The sequence below is a fragment of the Elephas maximus genome, chromosome 1 (assembly GCF_024166365.1).
Source record: "Elephas maximus indicus isolate mEleMax1 chromosome 1, mEleMax1 primary haplotype, whole genome shotgun sequence".
Taxonomy (NCBI): Eukaryota; Metazoa; Chordata; class Mammalia; order Proboscidea; family Elephantidae; genus Elephas; species Elephas maximus.
The window spans coordinates 43,826,487-43,843,194 of NC_064819.1; the positions used below are offsets into that span (position 1 = coordinate 43,826,487).

The 16,708-nt window shown below is 43.4% G+C and overlaps 1 protein-coding gene across 1 annotated transcript; it reads right to left on the reverse strand.

The window, feature by feature from the left end:
• Window positions 1–12,246: 12,246 nt before the first annotated feature.
• LOC126070552 (tubulin beta-2A chain) lies at window positions 12,247–16,204 on the reverse strand. The gene is made up of 4 exons (XM_049874868.1): window positions 16,108–16,204; window positions 14,771–14,879; window positions 14,325–14,435; window positions 12,247–13,570 (listed from the first exon to the last, which is right to left on the reverse strand). The coding sequence occupies exons 1-4, from the start codon at window positions 16,162–16,164 to the stop codon at window positions 12,510–12,512; spliced, it is 1,338 nt and encodes a 445-aa protein (XP_049730825.1). The 5' UTR covers window positions 16,165–16,204; the 3' UTR covers window positions 12,247–12,509.
• Between the last annotated feature and the right edge of the window lie 504 nt (window positions 16,205–16,708).

Here is a 16,708-nt window from a genome sequence, read left to right on the forward strand (position 1 = left end):
GTGTAAGTTTTTGTATGAGAAACTGACTTGAATTGTAAACATTCACATAAAGCACAATAAAAAAAAAAAGAAAATGTAAAAATTACGTGGGACACAAATCACGAGCGAAAATTTGCTCATGATTGGAGCTCTAGAACAGGGGAAGAAAATGGAAAACATAGAGAAGATTGTTGGAGATTTGCTGGCACAAAACTTTCCTAATATCATGAATGATGAAAACCTGACCATCCAAGAAGTTCAGTGAAGCCCATATAGGATAGATACCAAAAGAAAGTCACCAAGGCACATCATAATCACACTTGCAAAAACCAAAGACAAAGAAAGAATCCTGAGAGCAGCTCGAGAAAAAATAAAAGTCATTTACAAAGGGGAAACAATAAGACTAAGCTCTGATTACTCGGCAGAAACAATGCAGGTGAGAAGGCAATGAGATAGCATATATCAGACCTTGAAAGAAAAAAACTATCAACCAAGAATAATATACCCTGAAAATCTCTCCCTCAAATATGATGGCAAATTAGGATATTTTGATAAATAGAAATTAAGGAAATTCATAAAAACCAAACCAAACTTACAAGAAATATTACATTGAGTCCTTTCACTAGAGAACTAACAACATCAGACAACAACTTGAGACTGGGATAAAAGACACCATCAGCCAGGTACCAACCTAGGTAAAGAACTCTCAATAATAACACAAAACTAAAATATGTAAAACAGGGAACCGGAGACATCAATCTCTAAGTGATGACAATGTCAAAACAATAAAAAGGGGAATAAATGATGTAGGTATAGAACTTTCACATGGAGAGGAATTCAAGAAGATATCAAGTAATAAGTGACTGGTTTAAACTTAGGAAAATGGGGGTAATTTCAATGTAACCACAAAGATAATTAACAAACCTACTCATTGAAGTAAAAAATAAGAAAAGCATAAAGATTCAATATACACAAAACCTATACTAACGAAAGAAATGAAAAGAAATTCCACGAACAAACTCAGCACAGAAAAGTTAGACGAACAAAGAAAACGTCAGCACCACGAAAAAAAATAAGCACAACAAAATGACAGCAATAAACTCATAGCTGTTGATAATCACACTGAATGTAAACGGCATAAATGCACCCGTAAAGAGGCAGAGAGTGACAGAATTCATTAAAAAACACGACCAATCAATACGGTCTCTACAAGAGATGTGCCTTAGACACAAAGACAAAAATCAAGGGATGGAAAAAATATATCAAGCACAGCAACCAAAAAAGGGCAGGAGTGATAATACTAATCTCAGATATAGGCTTTAAGGCAAAATTACCATAAAAGACAAGGAAGGACATTACATAATGATTAAAGGGACAATTCACCAAGAAGACAGAACCTTAATAAAGGTTGCACCCAACCTTTATTGACCCAACAACAGGGCTCCAAAATACATAACACAAACTCTAAAGGCACTGAAAAGAGGCAGTTTCACAATAATAATAGAGACTTCAACACACTACTCTCAGTAAAGGACAGAACATCCAGAAAAAAAAAAAAAAAAAAAAAACAGATACAGAATATCTAAAGGCCACAATCAATCAGCTTGACCTCATAGATATATATAGAACATTCCACCCCAAAGCAGCAAAGTATATATTCTTTTCCAGGGCACATGGAACATTCTCCAGAATAGACCACATTTTAGGCCACAAAACAACCATCAGTAAAATCCAAAGCATTGAAATCATAAAAAGCATCTTCTCTGATCTCAATGCCATAAAAGTAGAAATTAATAACAGGAAAAGCAAGGGAAAAAAACTCAAAAACATGGAAATTGAACAACGCCTTGCTTAAAAACTACTCAGTAATAGAAGAAATCAAAGATAGAATTTTTAAAAATGTAGAATCAAATGGGAATGAAAACACATCATACTAAAATCTTTGAGACACAGCAAAGGCAGTGCTAAGAGGTCAATTTATAGCAATAAACACACACATCAAAAAATAAGAAAGGGCCAAAATCAAAACTTTAGCCATACAACTCAAACAAATAGAAAGAGAACAGCAAAAGAAGCTCACAGCCACCAGAAGAAAGGAAATAATAAAAAGTAGAGCAGAAAAAGAAATGAAACAGAAAAACAATACAAAGAAAAAGACCAAAAGATGGTTCTTTGAAAAGATCAACAAAATTGATAAAGCTTTCCAAACTGACAAAAGGAAAACTGTAGAGGAAGCAGAATCCAAAAAAGAAATGAGATGGGGGACATTACAACAGACTCAACTGAAATAAAAACCATCATAACAGAGTACTGTGAAAAACTGTATTCCAACAAGTTTAAAAACCTAGAAGAAATGAACAAATTTCCAGAATTGCGCTACCTACCTAAACTAACGCAAACTGAGGTAGAAAATATAAACAGACCATAACAAAAGAAGAGATTGGAAAGATAATAAAAAAAAATCCCAACCAAAAAAAACACAAACAGTCCTGGCCCAGATGGCTTCACTGCAGAATTCTACCAAACATTCAGAGATAACTCACACCAGTACTACTCTAACTACTTCAGAGCACAGAAAATGAACAGGCATTCCTGAATTCATTCTATGAAGCCAGAATAACCCTGATGCCAAAACCAGGCAAAGACAACACAAAAAAGCAAAATTACAGACTAATATCTCTCATGAGATATGAGAATGGGAATATGGAACACTTAGTTGTGCTCATGAGGAACCTGTACATAGATCAAGAGGCAGTTGTTTGAACAGAACAAGAGGATACTGTGTGGTTTAAATTCAGGAAAGGTGTGTGTCAGGGTTGTATACTTTCACCATATTTATTCAATCTGTATGCTGAGAAAATAACCTGAGAAGCTGGACTATATGAAGAAGAATAGGGGATCAGGATCAGAGGAAGACTCATTAACAATCTGCTTTATGCAGATGACACTACCTTGCTTGCTGAAAGTGAAGAGGATTTGGAGCACTTACTGATGAAGATCAAAGACCACAGCCTTCAGTATGGATTACACCTCACCATAAAGAAAACAAAAATTCTTACAACAGGACCAATAAGCAACATCATGACAAATGGAGAAAAGATTGAAATTGTCAAGGATTTCATTTTACTTGGATCCACGATCAACGCCCATGGAAGCAGCAGTCGAGAAATCAAAAGACGCATTGCATTGGGCAAATCTGCTGCAAAAGACCTCTTCAAAGTGCTGAAAAGCAAAGATGTCACCTTGATGGCTAAGACGCGCCTGACCCAAGCCATGATGTTCTGAATTGCCTCACATGCTTGCGAAAGCTAGACAATAAGGAAGACCAAAGAGTTATAGTGTTGATGAAGAATATCATGGACTGCGAAATGAATGAACAACTCTGTCTTGGAAGAAGTACAGCCAGAATTCTCCTTAGAAGTGAGAAAGGAGAAACTGTCTCATGTACTTTGGACAAGTCATCTAGTACTGCTATAACAGAAATACCCCAAGTGGATGGCTTTCACAAAGAGAAGTTTATTTCCTCACAGTAAAGTAGGCTAAAAGTCCAAATTCAGGGCATAACGCAGGAACCCCAGGTCCAAAGAATGCACTCTGTTCCTGGCACTGCTTTCTTTGTGGTATGAGGTCCTCAACTCTCTGCTTGCTTCCCTTTCAGCTCCTGTAAGATAAAAGGTGGTACAGGCCACACCCTAGGGAAACTCCCTTTATATTGGATCCGGGATTTGACCTTAGTAAGGGTGTTACAATCCCACCCTAATCCTCTTTAACATAAAATTACAACCACAAAATTGAGGACAACCAAACAATACTGGGAATCGTTGTCTAGCCAAATTGATACACACATTTTTGGGGGACACAATTCAATCAAGTTCTTGGAGAAGGACATCATGCTTAGTAAAGTAGAGGGTCAGCAAAAAAGAGGGAGACCTTCGACAAGATGGACTGCAACAATGGCCTCAAGCATAACAACAATCATGAGGATGGCACAGGACCGGGCAGTGTTTCATTCTATTGTACATAGGGTTGCTATGAGTTGGAACCAACTCAATAGCACCTAACAACATCTCTCATGAATATAGATGCAAAAATAGTCAGCAAAATCTACCCAATAGAATTGAGCATCATTTCAAAAATATAATACACCATGACGAAGTGGGATTCATACCAAGTATGCAGGATGGTTCAACATTTGAAAATCATTCAATGCAATCCACCACATAAATATAACAAAAGAAAAGAATCACATGATCATCTCAATTGATGCAGAAAAGGCATCTGGTAAAGAGCAACACCTATTTCTGATAAACACACTCAATAAAATATGAATAGAAGGAAAATTCCTCAACATAAGGCGTCTATACAAAACCAATGGCCAACATCATTCTCAATGGAGACAGGCTGAAAGCACTCCTCTTGAGAATAGGAACAAGATAAGGATGCCTTTTATTAACATTGTGTTAGAAGCCCTAGCTAGAACAGAACAATAGGGCAAGAAAAAGAAATAAAATTCATCCAAATTGTTAAGGAAGAAGTAAAACTATTCCTATTAGCAGATGATATCATACTATACATAGAGAACCCAGCAGAGTAGTAGGATACGAGATGAACATAAAAATATCAGTTGGGTCTTTAACACCAACAAAAAGAACTATGAAATGGAAATTAGGAAAACAGTACCATTTATAATAGCCCCTAAAAATATAAAATACTTAGGAATAAATCTAGCCAGGGACATAAACGACCAAAACAAAGAAAACTACAAGACACTACTGCAAGAAACCAAAAGAGACCTACATAAATTGAAAAACATACCATGCTCACGGATAGGTAGACTCAACATTGTGAAAATTTCAATTCTATCCAAAGCGACCTACGGATATGTTACAATCCTGATTCAAATACCAACAGCATTCTTCAAAGAGATGGAAAAACTAGTCATTAACTTTACATGGAAAGGGAAGAGGCCCTGTATAAGTAAAGCATTATTGAAGAAGAAGAACAAAGTAGGAGGTCTCACACTGCCTGATCTCAGATACAGTCACAGTAGTCAAAACAGCCTAAGACTGGTACAACAACAAACACAGACCAATAGAACAGAATTGAGGAACCAGACCTAAGTCCATCCACCTACAGTCAGTTGATCTTTGACAAAGGCACAAAGTCCATCAAATGGGGAGAAGACAGTCTTTTAACAAATAATGCTCACAAAACTGGATTCCATCTGTAAAAAAAAAAAAAAAAAGAAAGAAACAGGACCCATATCTCACACCATACACAAAAACTAACTAAAAATGAATTAAAGACCTAAATATAAAACCTAAAATGATAAAGATCATGGAAGAAAAAATAGGGACAAAACTAGGAGCCCTAATACATGGCATAAATTCAATATGGACCATAACTAACAATGCACAAACACCAGAAGATAAATTAGATAACTGAGAGCTCCTAAAAATTAAACACATATGCGCATCCAAAGACTTCATCAAAAGAGTAAAAAGAGAACTGAGAGACGGGGGAAAAAATTTGGCTACCACATAGATGACAAGGGTCTAATCTCTAAAATCTATATGATGCTGCAACACCATAACAATAAAAAGACAAATAATCCAGTTAAAAAACGAGCAAATGATACAAACAGACACTTCCTCAAAGAAGACATTCAGATGGGTAACAGACACATGAGGAAAGGCTTGTGATCATTCGCCATTAGAGAAATGCAAATGAAAACTACAATGAGATACCATCTCATACCGACATTACTGGCACTAATAAAAAGAAAAAAAGAATGAATGAAAGAAAATAACAAATGTTGGAGAGGTTGCTGGGAGATTGGAACCCTTATGCACTGCTGGTGGGAATGTAAAATGGTACAACCACTATGGAAAACGATAGTACTTCATTAAAAGCTAGAAATAGAAATACCATATGATCTAGCAATCCTACTTCTAGAAATATATCCTAGAGAAATGAGTCATCACGTGAATAGACGTATGCACACCCATGTTCATCTAGCATTATTCACAATAGCAAAAAGATGGAAACAACTTAAGTGCTCATCAACAGATGAATGAATAAACATATTATGGTACATACACACAATGGAATACTATGAAAAGATAAAAATCAGTGATGAATCTGTGAGACATTTCACAACATGGCTGAATCTGGAGGGCATTATGCTGAGTGAAATAAGTCAATCACAAAAGGACAGTTATTGTATGAGATAACTATTATAAAAACCCAAGAACAGGTTTACACACAGAAAAAAACAATCTTTGATGGTTGTGATAGAGGGAAGCAATTAGGAGGGGATAAATCACTAACTACATAGTAGACAAGTGTTATCTTTGGTGAAGGGAAAGACAGCATACAATATAGGGGAAGCCAGCACAACTTGACCAAGGCAAAGGCATAGAAGCTTCCTAGATACCTTCAAACACCCTGAGGGACTGAGTTACTGGGGCTGAGGGCTGGGGACCATGGTCTTGGGGGACATGTAGGTCAATTGCATAACATAGTTTATAAAGAAAATGTTCCACATCCTACTTTGGTGAGTAGTGTCTGGGGTCCTAAAAGTTTTCAAGCATTGGTCCCATCTCGTCCAGAGAAAGGAGAATGAAAAAAATCAAAGACACAAGGAAAATATTAGTCCAAAGGACTAATGGACCACATGAACCACAGCCTTCACCAACCTGAGCCCAGAAGAAATAGATGGTGCCTGGCTACCACCACCAACTGCTCTGACAGGGATCACAATAGAGGGTGCTGGACAGAGTGGGAAAAAACATAGGACAACATTGAAATTCACCAAACAAAACACTAGACTTACTGGTCTGACAGAGACTAGAGGGACCCCAGAAACCATGACCTCCCGGGCACCCTGCTAACTCAGAACTGAGGCCACTCCCAAATCCCAGCTTTTATCCAAAGATTAGACAGGCCTATAAAACAAACAATAACACACATGACAAATGTGCTTCTTAGCTCAATCAAGTATAGTAAACCAAATGAGCAACGCTTGCCCAAAACTAAAAAGAGGGAGGCAGGAAGGGAGAGGAAAACTGGACAAATGGACACAAGGAAAGGAAGCAGGGTGGAAACAGAAAGGGGCAGAGTGCTGACACGATTTGGGGACTGCAACCAATGTCACAAAATAACTTGCATATAAATTTTTGAACGAGAAACTAATTTACACTGTAAACTTTCACCTAAAGCAAAATAAAAATTTTAAAAATAATTATTTAAAAAAAATGACGATGAAGCATGCTGGGTGACATAGATGCACCAAAATAAGCTTTTCTGGGTACCTGAGGAGTAGGGAGGAACAGAAAAAGGCATCTTAGAAACAAAGGTATGATTGAGTCTGTTTTCAAGTGGCTCATGCTGAGGCACATTCAGAAAAGCATGACCCCAAAGTAGGACATCTCTTACATACTGGGCACAAGTCAGCATTAGCAGAATTGTCAAATAGCTTTATCTAGAGTACAAGTGACTTCTTAACTAAAACATAGACCTCCAAACAGTTGTCATTAATTTCCTACTCATTTTCACAGTTGTTGTTCTTGGGTGCCATCAAGTAAATTCTGACTTATAGCAACCCTGTAGGTCAGAGCAGAACTTCCCCATAGGGTTTCCAAGTCTGTAATCTTTACGGAAGCAGACTGCCACATTTTCCTTCTGTGGAGCAGCTAGTGGGTTCAAACCACTGACCTTTTGGTTAGCAGCTGAGCGTTTAACCACTGTGCTACCAGGGCTTTTATTTTCACAGTAAATACCCCTTAATAGAATCTTCTTGCAATCATAACTCCATTAGAGCATCGTGTGCGTAGTGTTTTATAACCAGGAGATTCAACACCCCCAAAGAGTGAACCCACTACAGACAAAAGCCTGGCACTCTGGCTGTGCCCCTGTCTGTCTGAAAAGGCTGAGTTGGGGATGAAGGCGCTCCTTTAAGTTTTTCCTCGAAGCCAGGAAATCTTCATGTGGCCCTTGAGATGTAGCTGTTGAGAAAGTAACACTGGGCCCGAGAGCTGATTTGTTCAGGACATATGCAATCTCAGACAAAAGTCTCTGGGCCCTCCCCGTTTCCCTACTTACAAATGAGAAGATTACACCAGCAGATCTGTTAAGATTATGTTTAGTTCAAATTTCTATTAATAGATTACACTTTTAGTCATTGTCTTAGTTTCCTAGGACTGCCATAACAAAGTACTACAAAGGGTGTGGCTTATAAGTACAGAAATTTACTGTTTCACAGTTATGGAGGCTAGAGGCCAAGATCAGGGTGCTGGATGTGTGGATTCCTTCTGAGGACTTTATTTCTAAAGTCACATTCACAGGTATAGGGTTAGGACTTCAGTATATCTTTTGGGGGGTAAAAATCAATCCCTAACATTGATATAATGGGAAATCTTACATCATCTCTGGAGCTGGTGTACAGGTAGACCAGTCTGGAGCACACTGAGGTTTCAGTTCCTTCTCACCCTCCTAGGATAAGCTCAAGGTGACTCCAACTCTTCCTCCCTAACTCTAACCTCTGAATCCTGCATCACATCCCAGTAGGCCTTGTATTTTGTGTACTACGCCTGCTCAGAAGTATGCCACTTCCTATGGGAAGTGTTAAAATATATACAGTCACACTCACACACAACCACCACCACCATTACCGCCACCACCGTCACCACCACTCACATCCACCACCGTTACCACCACCACCACTACCACTCTACCATCACTACACAAACACACACCCCTCATTGCTACCAATGCCTTCACTACCACCAGCGCTATCACCGATATCACCACTACCTCCATCACCACCACTACTATCACCAACCCTCCACCACCACCATTGTTGCCAACACTATTTTTACCACCACTACCTCCATTCCCATCATCACCTGTGTCACTACAACATCACTGCCTCTACCACCTACATCACCACCCCATCATCACCACCACCATTACCATCACACCACCAGTGCTGTTACCATTACACCATCACCACCACCACCTCCATCATCATCACTACCACCCTCACCACCACCACTGCTACCACCAAAACCATCACCAGCACACCACCACATTATCGCCAGTACCACCACCACCATCATCACCACCACCACCAACAGCACAAGCACCACCACCACCAGCACCACCACCACAGCAACCACTTCCACCATCACCACCCCACCACCACTACTTCCATGACCACCACCGTTACCACCACCACAACCCACCACCGTCAAATCTTACTACAAAATTGTAATCTAACAAAGGAAACTAGCTGTTACAAAAATTATTTCTTAATCCAGGGATGAGTCTGAACATTTTCTGATTTTGAACTGATATCCTAGGTGTACATTTAAAGTTTGTATTATACACACCGTAGTTCTGGAGGCCCCAGAGCACCTGCTTGACTGGTCAGCCTGGCTCCCACTGTTCTAATCATACCAAATGAACCATGGCAGTGTGCAGATGTGGGCATGCTGACAGGTGAGCAGGCTGGCCTGCTGAATACCTGCCTGTCCCCTTCTCACCAGGTGGGAAAGAGAAACACAACACTCAAGAATATGCCAAGAGGCACTTGGCTGTTGTCCCACTGTTCTCCAAAGTTATTGGGCATTGATCTGACAGGTTGTAGGGAATGAGTGGCCGAGGGTAGGTCCAGGGTACCCCAGCAGTTAACTCAAGTGTTGAAGGCCTTTAAAACCAATGTCGCCCTTCCATTAGGTTGTTGGAGGCTTTATACCAGCTCAGCAGCAGCGGCACCTGCCAGTTCCCTGTTAAATGTAGAAAATCAGAGCTGGAGCCACTGGTTCCTGACCCTTGTTTCACCCTACTCATCACTTGGTCAAGCTCCCAGCTTGTATGGGAGCTATGTGGTAGAATTAACTTATTTTTGCACTCTTTAGAATGACACTGCTCATACTTTCCCTTGGAACGTTCTTCAAAAAATATTTCAACCTCTTTAATATGAAAATCTGTTACCACCCATCGACTTTTTTTTTAAACTTTTAAGTAGGACTGTAATCAAGAGAATGAAATGTATGATCATATTTAAAATTATATTTTCTCTAATTTTGAATTTGTCAAAAAACTGGAAAAAGCTTAAATCTAGAGTTTCATTTTTTTTCTTCCTACAGGTATGTAAATAAGTTCTGTATATTTGTTTATAACTTACACTCTAATTCACTACCCAAAATTAGAAAGGGGCTGACCATAGCAGTTGGCATTTTTTTTGACAAAGTATAATTTATTCCAGAAAAGCATATAATCTTAACCATAACCATTTACCGAAATGGCTTCTTTAGTGACCGAGTTCAAGTTTAGAATCAGACTTGGGTTCAAATCCCAGCTCTGCCACATCTTGGAGATTTGACCTTGGACGAGTTACCCTCTGTGTCACAGGGTTGGAATGCAATAAGCTGTGGCAATTACCGCTGCCTGCCTGTTTAAAGTAAAATTCTCCAACAACCCAGAATTTATAATTCCATACAGACTCAAGTGAAGTTAACTTGTGTACAAATCATTTGTAACATAGTATAAATATGATTGCTGGAAGGAAAAGTTGCTTCAAAATTTTAGCATATGAGGTATTTCTAAATCTACGACTATTCCTAAGTATGGGTGATTCCATTAGTTTAAAAAGGCATACTATCCTACACCATTTGACACAAAATTCCACTTGCTGGAATTTACAGGATAACTATCCTCACGTGCACAATGATATATGCACAAACTTATTCATTGTGGTGCTATGCTAAAGGAAAAAAATATAAACAATGTAAATCCCCATTGGTAGAGGACTAGTTAAATAAAACATGGTACAACTACATAATGGATACTATGTAAATCCATAGCCCTGGAGTGGATTCCAACTAATAGCAACCATATAGGACAGAGCAGAACTGACCCATAGTTTCCAAGGAGTGCCTGGCGGGTTCCAACTGCCCACCTCTTGGTTAGCAGCTGTAGTACTTAACCACTATACCACCAGGTTTTCCTGGATACTATGTACCATGAAAAAGAAAGTTCTCTGTATCAAGATACACTGCTAAGTGAAAAAAGTAGCCTGCAGGTGAGTGTTTGTAGTGTCATACCAAGTTGAGTAGAAGGGAATAATCTATACAGGTTTGAAAAAATATATTTCTGGAAACATATAAGACAAGAAGAATGGTTGCCCTCCAGGGAGGGAAGTTGTGAACTAAGGGAGTTACACCTAACACTGTCCTTTAGGATTCTGTATTGTGTGCATATGCAAAAATATTTTTGTAAAGAAAATAAAGGCATACAAGGATTTCTACCTATCTGGTAGTTTGTTGTACTGTGGTGGCTTGCATGTTGCTATGATGCGGGAATATATGCCAGCAGTATTTCAAATACCAGTAGGGTCACCCATGTGGACAGATTTCAGCAGGGCTTCTAGCCTAAGACAGACTGGGAAGAAAGGCCTAGAGATTACTTCAGAAAATTAGCCAGGCAAAACCTTGTAGATCACAACAGAACATTGTCTGACTTTCTGGCTTTGGAGATGTCATTGGGAAAGACTCATCCCTGGAGGAGGACACTATGTTTAGCGCAATAGAGGGCCAGTGAGGGCAAGGGAGACTCTTGGTGAGATGGATTAGTTTAGTAGTTACAAGGATGGACTTGAACATGTGTGCAATCATGAGGATGGTGCAGGACTGGCAACATTTCATTCTTGTGTACATGAGGTCGCCATAAGTCACATCTGACTCCATGGCAGCCATCTACCTACCTACCTATCTAGAAGTCCCTGGATGGTACAAATGGTTAAGTGCTTGCCTACTAACTGAAATATTGGTGGTTTGAACCCACACAGATGTGCCCTGGAAAAGGCCTGGCAAAACATCACAGCCTTAAAAACCCTATGGAGAAGTTCTACTCTAACACACATGGGGTCACCATGAGCTGGAGTTGACTGGTTTGGACTTTTTGGTATCTATATATCAGGATTTCTACAAAAAATGTATTTAGTGTGCTTCCAAGTAGGCCGTTTTCAGCTAATAAAATATGTATTTCAAGGCATTTTAAATACGGGTTGCTCTCCCATCATAAACTGGGTATGATTGTAGTTGGTTCAATTTTATCATACAAAGAGTGAACTCATTTGAACCTGCCATCCCGTTCCTATTTAAAAGAATTTAATGTAGTGTGTTCTGAAAGTTATATTTAAATTGATAATAAAGAACTCCATAAAGAGAAAAGGAAGGGAAAGAAGAGCAGACACCATCAAGGACACAAACGTTTATGTGATTTTAGCCATTACAACACTAGTTAAGAGACATTGCAAAGGTTACACTGATGTAACCAATATTACAAAAAATAAAATAAAATAAAATAAAAAAGGGGGGGATGACAAGCAACAGTGAAGAGCACCAGAGACCTAGTGCACACCTAAATATACCATGCTTCTTCAACTGCCAGAGATTTCACCCGTACGCCCCCCTCCCCCTAGCTTTCCTCCTACATCTTTCCCTAACCTGCTTTCAGTTTTGAATTTAAGCCTCATCCTCGCCCTCCTCCTCTTCGAACTCCCCTTGCTCGTCGGCCGTGGCGTCCTGGTACTGCTGGTACTCGGACACCAGGTCGTTCATGTTGCTCTCGGCCTCGGTGAACTCCATCTCATCCATGCCCTCGCCCGTGTACCAGTGCAGGAAGGCCTTGCGCCGGAACATGGCGGTGAACTGCTCGGAGATGCGCTTGAACAGCTCCTGGATGGCCGTGCTGTTGCCGATGAAGGTGGCGGACATCTTGAGGCCGCGGGGTGGGATGTCGCACACGGCCGTCTTCACGTTGTTGGGGATCCACTCCACGAAGTAGCTGCTGTTCTTGTTCTGCACGTTGAGCATCTGCTCGTCCACCTCCTTCATGGACATGCGGCCCCGGAAGATGGCGGCCACCGTCAGGTAGCGGCCATGGCGGGGGTCGCAGGCAGCCATCATGTTCTTGGAGTCGAACATCTGCTGGGTGAGCTCAGGAACGGTCAGGGCCCGGTACTGCTGGCTGCCCCGGCTGGTCAGGGGGGCAAAGCCGGGCATGAAGAAGTGCAGCCGGGGGAAGGGCACCATATTCACGGCCAGTTTGCGGAGGTCTGCATTCAGCTGGCCTGGGAAACGCAGGCAGGTGGTGACCCCGCTCATGGTGGCCGACACCAGGTGGTTGAGGTCCCCATATGTGGGGGTGGTCAGTTTCAGGGTGCGGAAACATATATCATACAGGGCCTCATTGTCGATAGAGTAGGTTTCATCGGTGTTCTCCACCAGCTGGTGGACAGAGAGGGTGGCATTGTAGGGTTCCACCACGGTGTCTGACACCTTGGGAGAAGGCATAACGCTGAAGGTGTTCATGATGCGGTCGGGGTACTCCTCCCTGATCTTGCTGATGAGCAGCGTGCCCATCCCGGACCCCGTGCCACCCCCCAGCGAGTGGGTCAGCTGGAAGCCCTGGAGACAGTCACAGCTCTCAGACTCCTTCCTCACCACATCCAGCACGGAGTCCACCAGCTCTGCTCCCTCTGTGTAGTGGCCCTTTGCCCAGTTATTGCCGGCACCACTCTGGCCTGCCAGAGGGAAAGCAGAAGATTAGACACTAAAATGTAAGGAGCTCTGAATTCTGTCATTTGACTTTGGAAGAGAAAGTGAGACTATTCTTTGAGTGGCAGGTTCTTTTTGATGCCCCCTTTTTACCTAGAGAAATAGTTTTTGATGCTCTCACTCACCCTCAGAAACACCAGGGATCATAATAAAGTAAAAAGCAAGTTTCATATACGTGAGGCTATTAGTTGAAAAAACAGAGATGTTTAATGAACCCAGCTGCTTTTAATTTTAAGAAGAGAGGACAAAGACCTCATGTAAATATTGAGTTATATAGAATTAAATAGGCAGGGGCGAAGGCACAAGATGATCAGACAGCAGAGAGTGTTTCTATGCAGTTGTCTCAACTTCTGGTCCTAACCTTTTCTTTTTTTTTTTTGGCTTTGGTCTCTTTAGATGGTTACCTGTTGTCATTGGTCCTCTGAAATCACCACTAGCCTATGAAATATTATTGTCTGAAACTTTTGCATTCTTCTTTATTCTTAAACCTTCAGAGGTTTAATGGGAAGACTATGGCAGCTCACCACAAGCTAAATCTTTCTTTGAGCTATAGAGAGTGGCCAGAGAGCAGTCACTTTGAACTGGACAGATGAGCCCAAGACTCAGGATGTCTGTGGACACACAATCCACCTGAGCACATACCACTCAGCATTGTGGTGTTCATGGTTTTAGGAAGAAGGTAAATCATTTAGTCAGTTCCAACTGATCACGGCTACGTACCAAAGACGAAGTTGTCTGGCCTGAAGATCTGGCCAAATGGCCCAGACCTGACTGAGTCCATGGTGCCAGGCTCCAGATCCACCAGGATGGCCCGAGGTACGTATTTGTTACCTGCACAGGACAAAAGCTGGAATTAGAGCTGCAGCTAGCAAAGGGATCACAGGAGAAGGCTGTGGCCCATCCATCTGGCTTTCCCATCAGGGTTGGTCAGAGAAAATTCCAGCAGCTGAGCTAAAAGTAGGAGAATAGAGTTTTTCTGCTTTCAAAGAGGATATGCTTAGCATGTCCAGCCATGTCAAATACACGGGAGTCTTAAGGAATGATAAAGTGTATTTCTTAGCAGCTGGCATTAAAATGAATGCAAGAGTGTGTTCTAAATACGTTTCCACAGTATGGAAAGCAAGGTTGATTAGACAAAAAAAAAAAAAAAAAAAAAATTCAATTACCAGCAGCTTCATTGTAGTAGACATTGATTCTCTCCAGCTGCAAGTCACTGTCGCCATGGTAACTGCCAGTGGGGTCGATACCATGCTCATCACTGATGACCTCCCAAAACTGAAATAAAAAGAAGGAAAAGGAATGACATGACAGTGTGGCCTCCTGGACGTCACTCAGCATGGCTGTATTCTCCCTCCCTCCTCCTTAAGCAGGGGTCATAGTGGTCAGGTAGCAAGTGAGTCCTGGGCAGAGACAAAATAGCTGCAGGCTCCCTTTTCCTCCAGCAGCTGCTGCTGCTGAGGGGCTGGGAAATCCGCAGCAGCACATCAGCCATATTATGGCGACAGACTGAAAGCAGGGAGTGGCCCTGCAGGAGGAGGTGGGCACTGCAGTCCCCTCCTGGAGGCAGCCTTGAGTGCAGGCGGGAGGTCTGCCCCCTCCCCCCCAGACAGGGCTAGAGGTCGGGGCGTCCCTGCTAATAGGTGGTCCTGGCAGGATGACAACCAGGTGAGCTGGTCCAGGCTGCCACGGAACCCCACCCAGACCTCCTGAGCAGCACAGACTGATGCCTCTGACAGACAGGAACAGACCACACCCGGGGCTGGGGGAGAAGGGCAGGCGGGAGGTAGGACGCCTGGGGCGGGGGGGGGGGAGTGGAGGAGCTGGCCACCCTGAGGGCGATGCTGGGGTGAGGGGGCAAGGGGCCGGGAGGCTGCGGGGGAGGGGAGGGGGCAATATGGCGGTCTTGAAGGAGACCTGGATCTTGCACAGGTGCGCCCACACCTGCACCAGGCCGGCTCCTCGTTCCCACTTGGTTGGTGATGTACAGCCGCGTTACATCAACCCGTCTTCTGAAGACACCAAACAGGACCCTCATGGTACAGACGGTCCTTTCTAGATGGCGCCCATGCTGAGAGAATGTACCTAACATCCTCTTCTGTGAGACCCTACAGAGAACCCTCTATAACATCTGTCACTCCAATGACATTGCATTTTTTTCATTCAGTGGCAGACAAAAATACACCAATTCTTCATTGCGGGCACTGGCTATGACCGCAGCCCCTATCCAGATTACTGAGACTCCTATTCCCTGGGAGGATGCCAATTATGTCCGGCAGAAGGGTTGGTCGAAGGAAATTTAAAAGGGCCTCTACTTAAAAGGCACATGGTTCCGTGGCTAGGCGGCTTCCTGGGCCCATCGGAGTCCTACGGGTTCGGGGCCTCGGTCTCCCCGCGCCCTGGCCTAAGCTCCTGCCCGCACCTTCGGGTGTCCCGCCTCGCCCCGCCGCCTCGGCCCGTATCCTCTGTCCCCCCCACCCCAGCCCCCTCCCCGGCGCAGGCCCACCTTGGCGCCGATCTGGTTGCCGCACTGGCCCGCCTGGATGTGCACGATTTCACGCATGGTGCGGCTGCAAAACGAGCCGAGACTGCGCTGAGGAAGGGTGGGGAGCGCAGAGACAGGCACGTCGCCGGGGCTCCGCCTTTTATACCCCGGCTGGGGGGGTGGGGCCCCGTCCGTGCCCGCCCCGGTCCCGCCCCGGCCCCCGCCCGCCCGCCAGCACTGAGGTCACCCGGAGCGGCAGGCGCGCGGCAGGGCGCGGGGGCGCGGGCAGACTGCGGCACAGCGACTGGGAGCCGGGGCGCGGCCCGCGGGCCGAAGGGGCGCCCAGATCTCGGTTCGATGGCCCAAGGGCGGTGCCGGGTCCTCGGACCCGAACTGCCGCCCCCTCCTCATCCTGGGCGCGGCCAACGCCCCTCGCCGGGCCCTCCAGCTGCCCCTCAGCTTCAGTTCCACCTGCGTTAGCTCCGGAGGGGCTGAAGACCGGGGACCCGGGGCCCGGGGTTGTGTTTCTCAGTGGGGCCTACACTTGCTCTCGAAGGGGCCCTGCAAGGGGTCCAGGGGATCTGGACTCCGCGCCTGGTTTCCCTTCCATTCTGATGGGGCT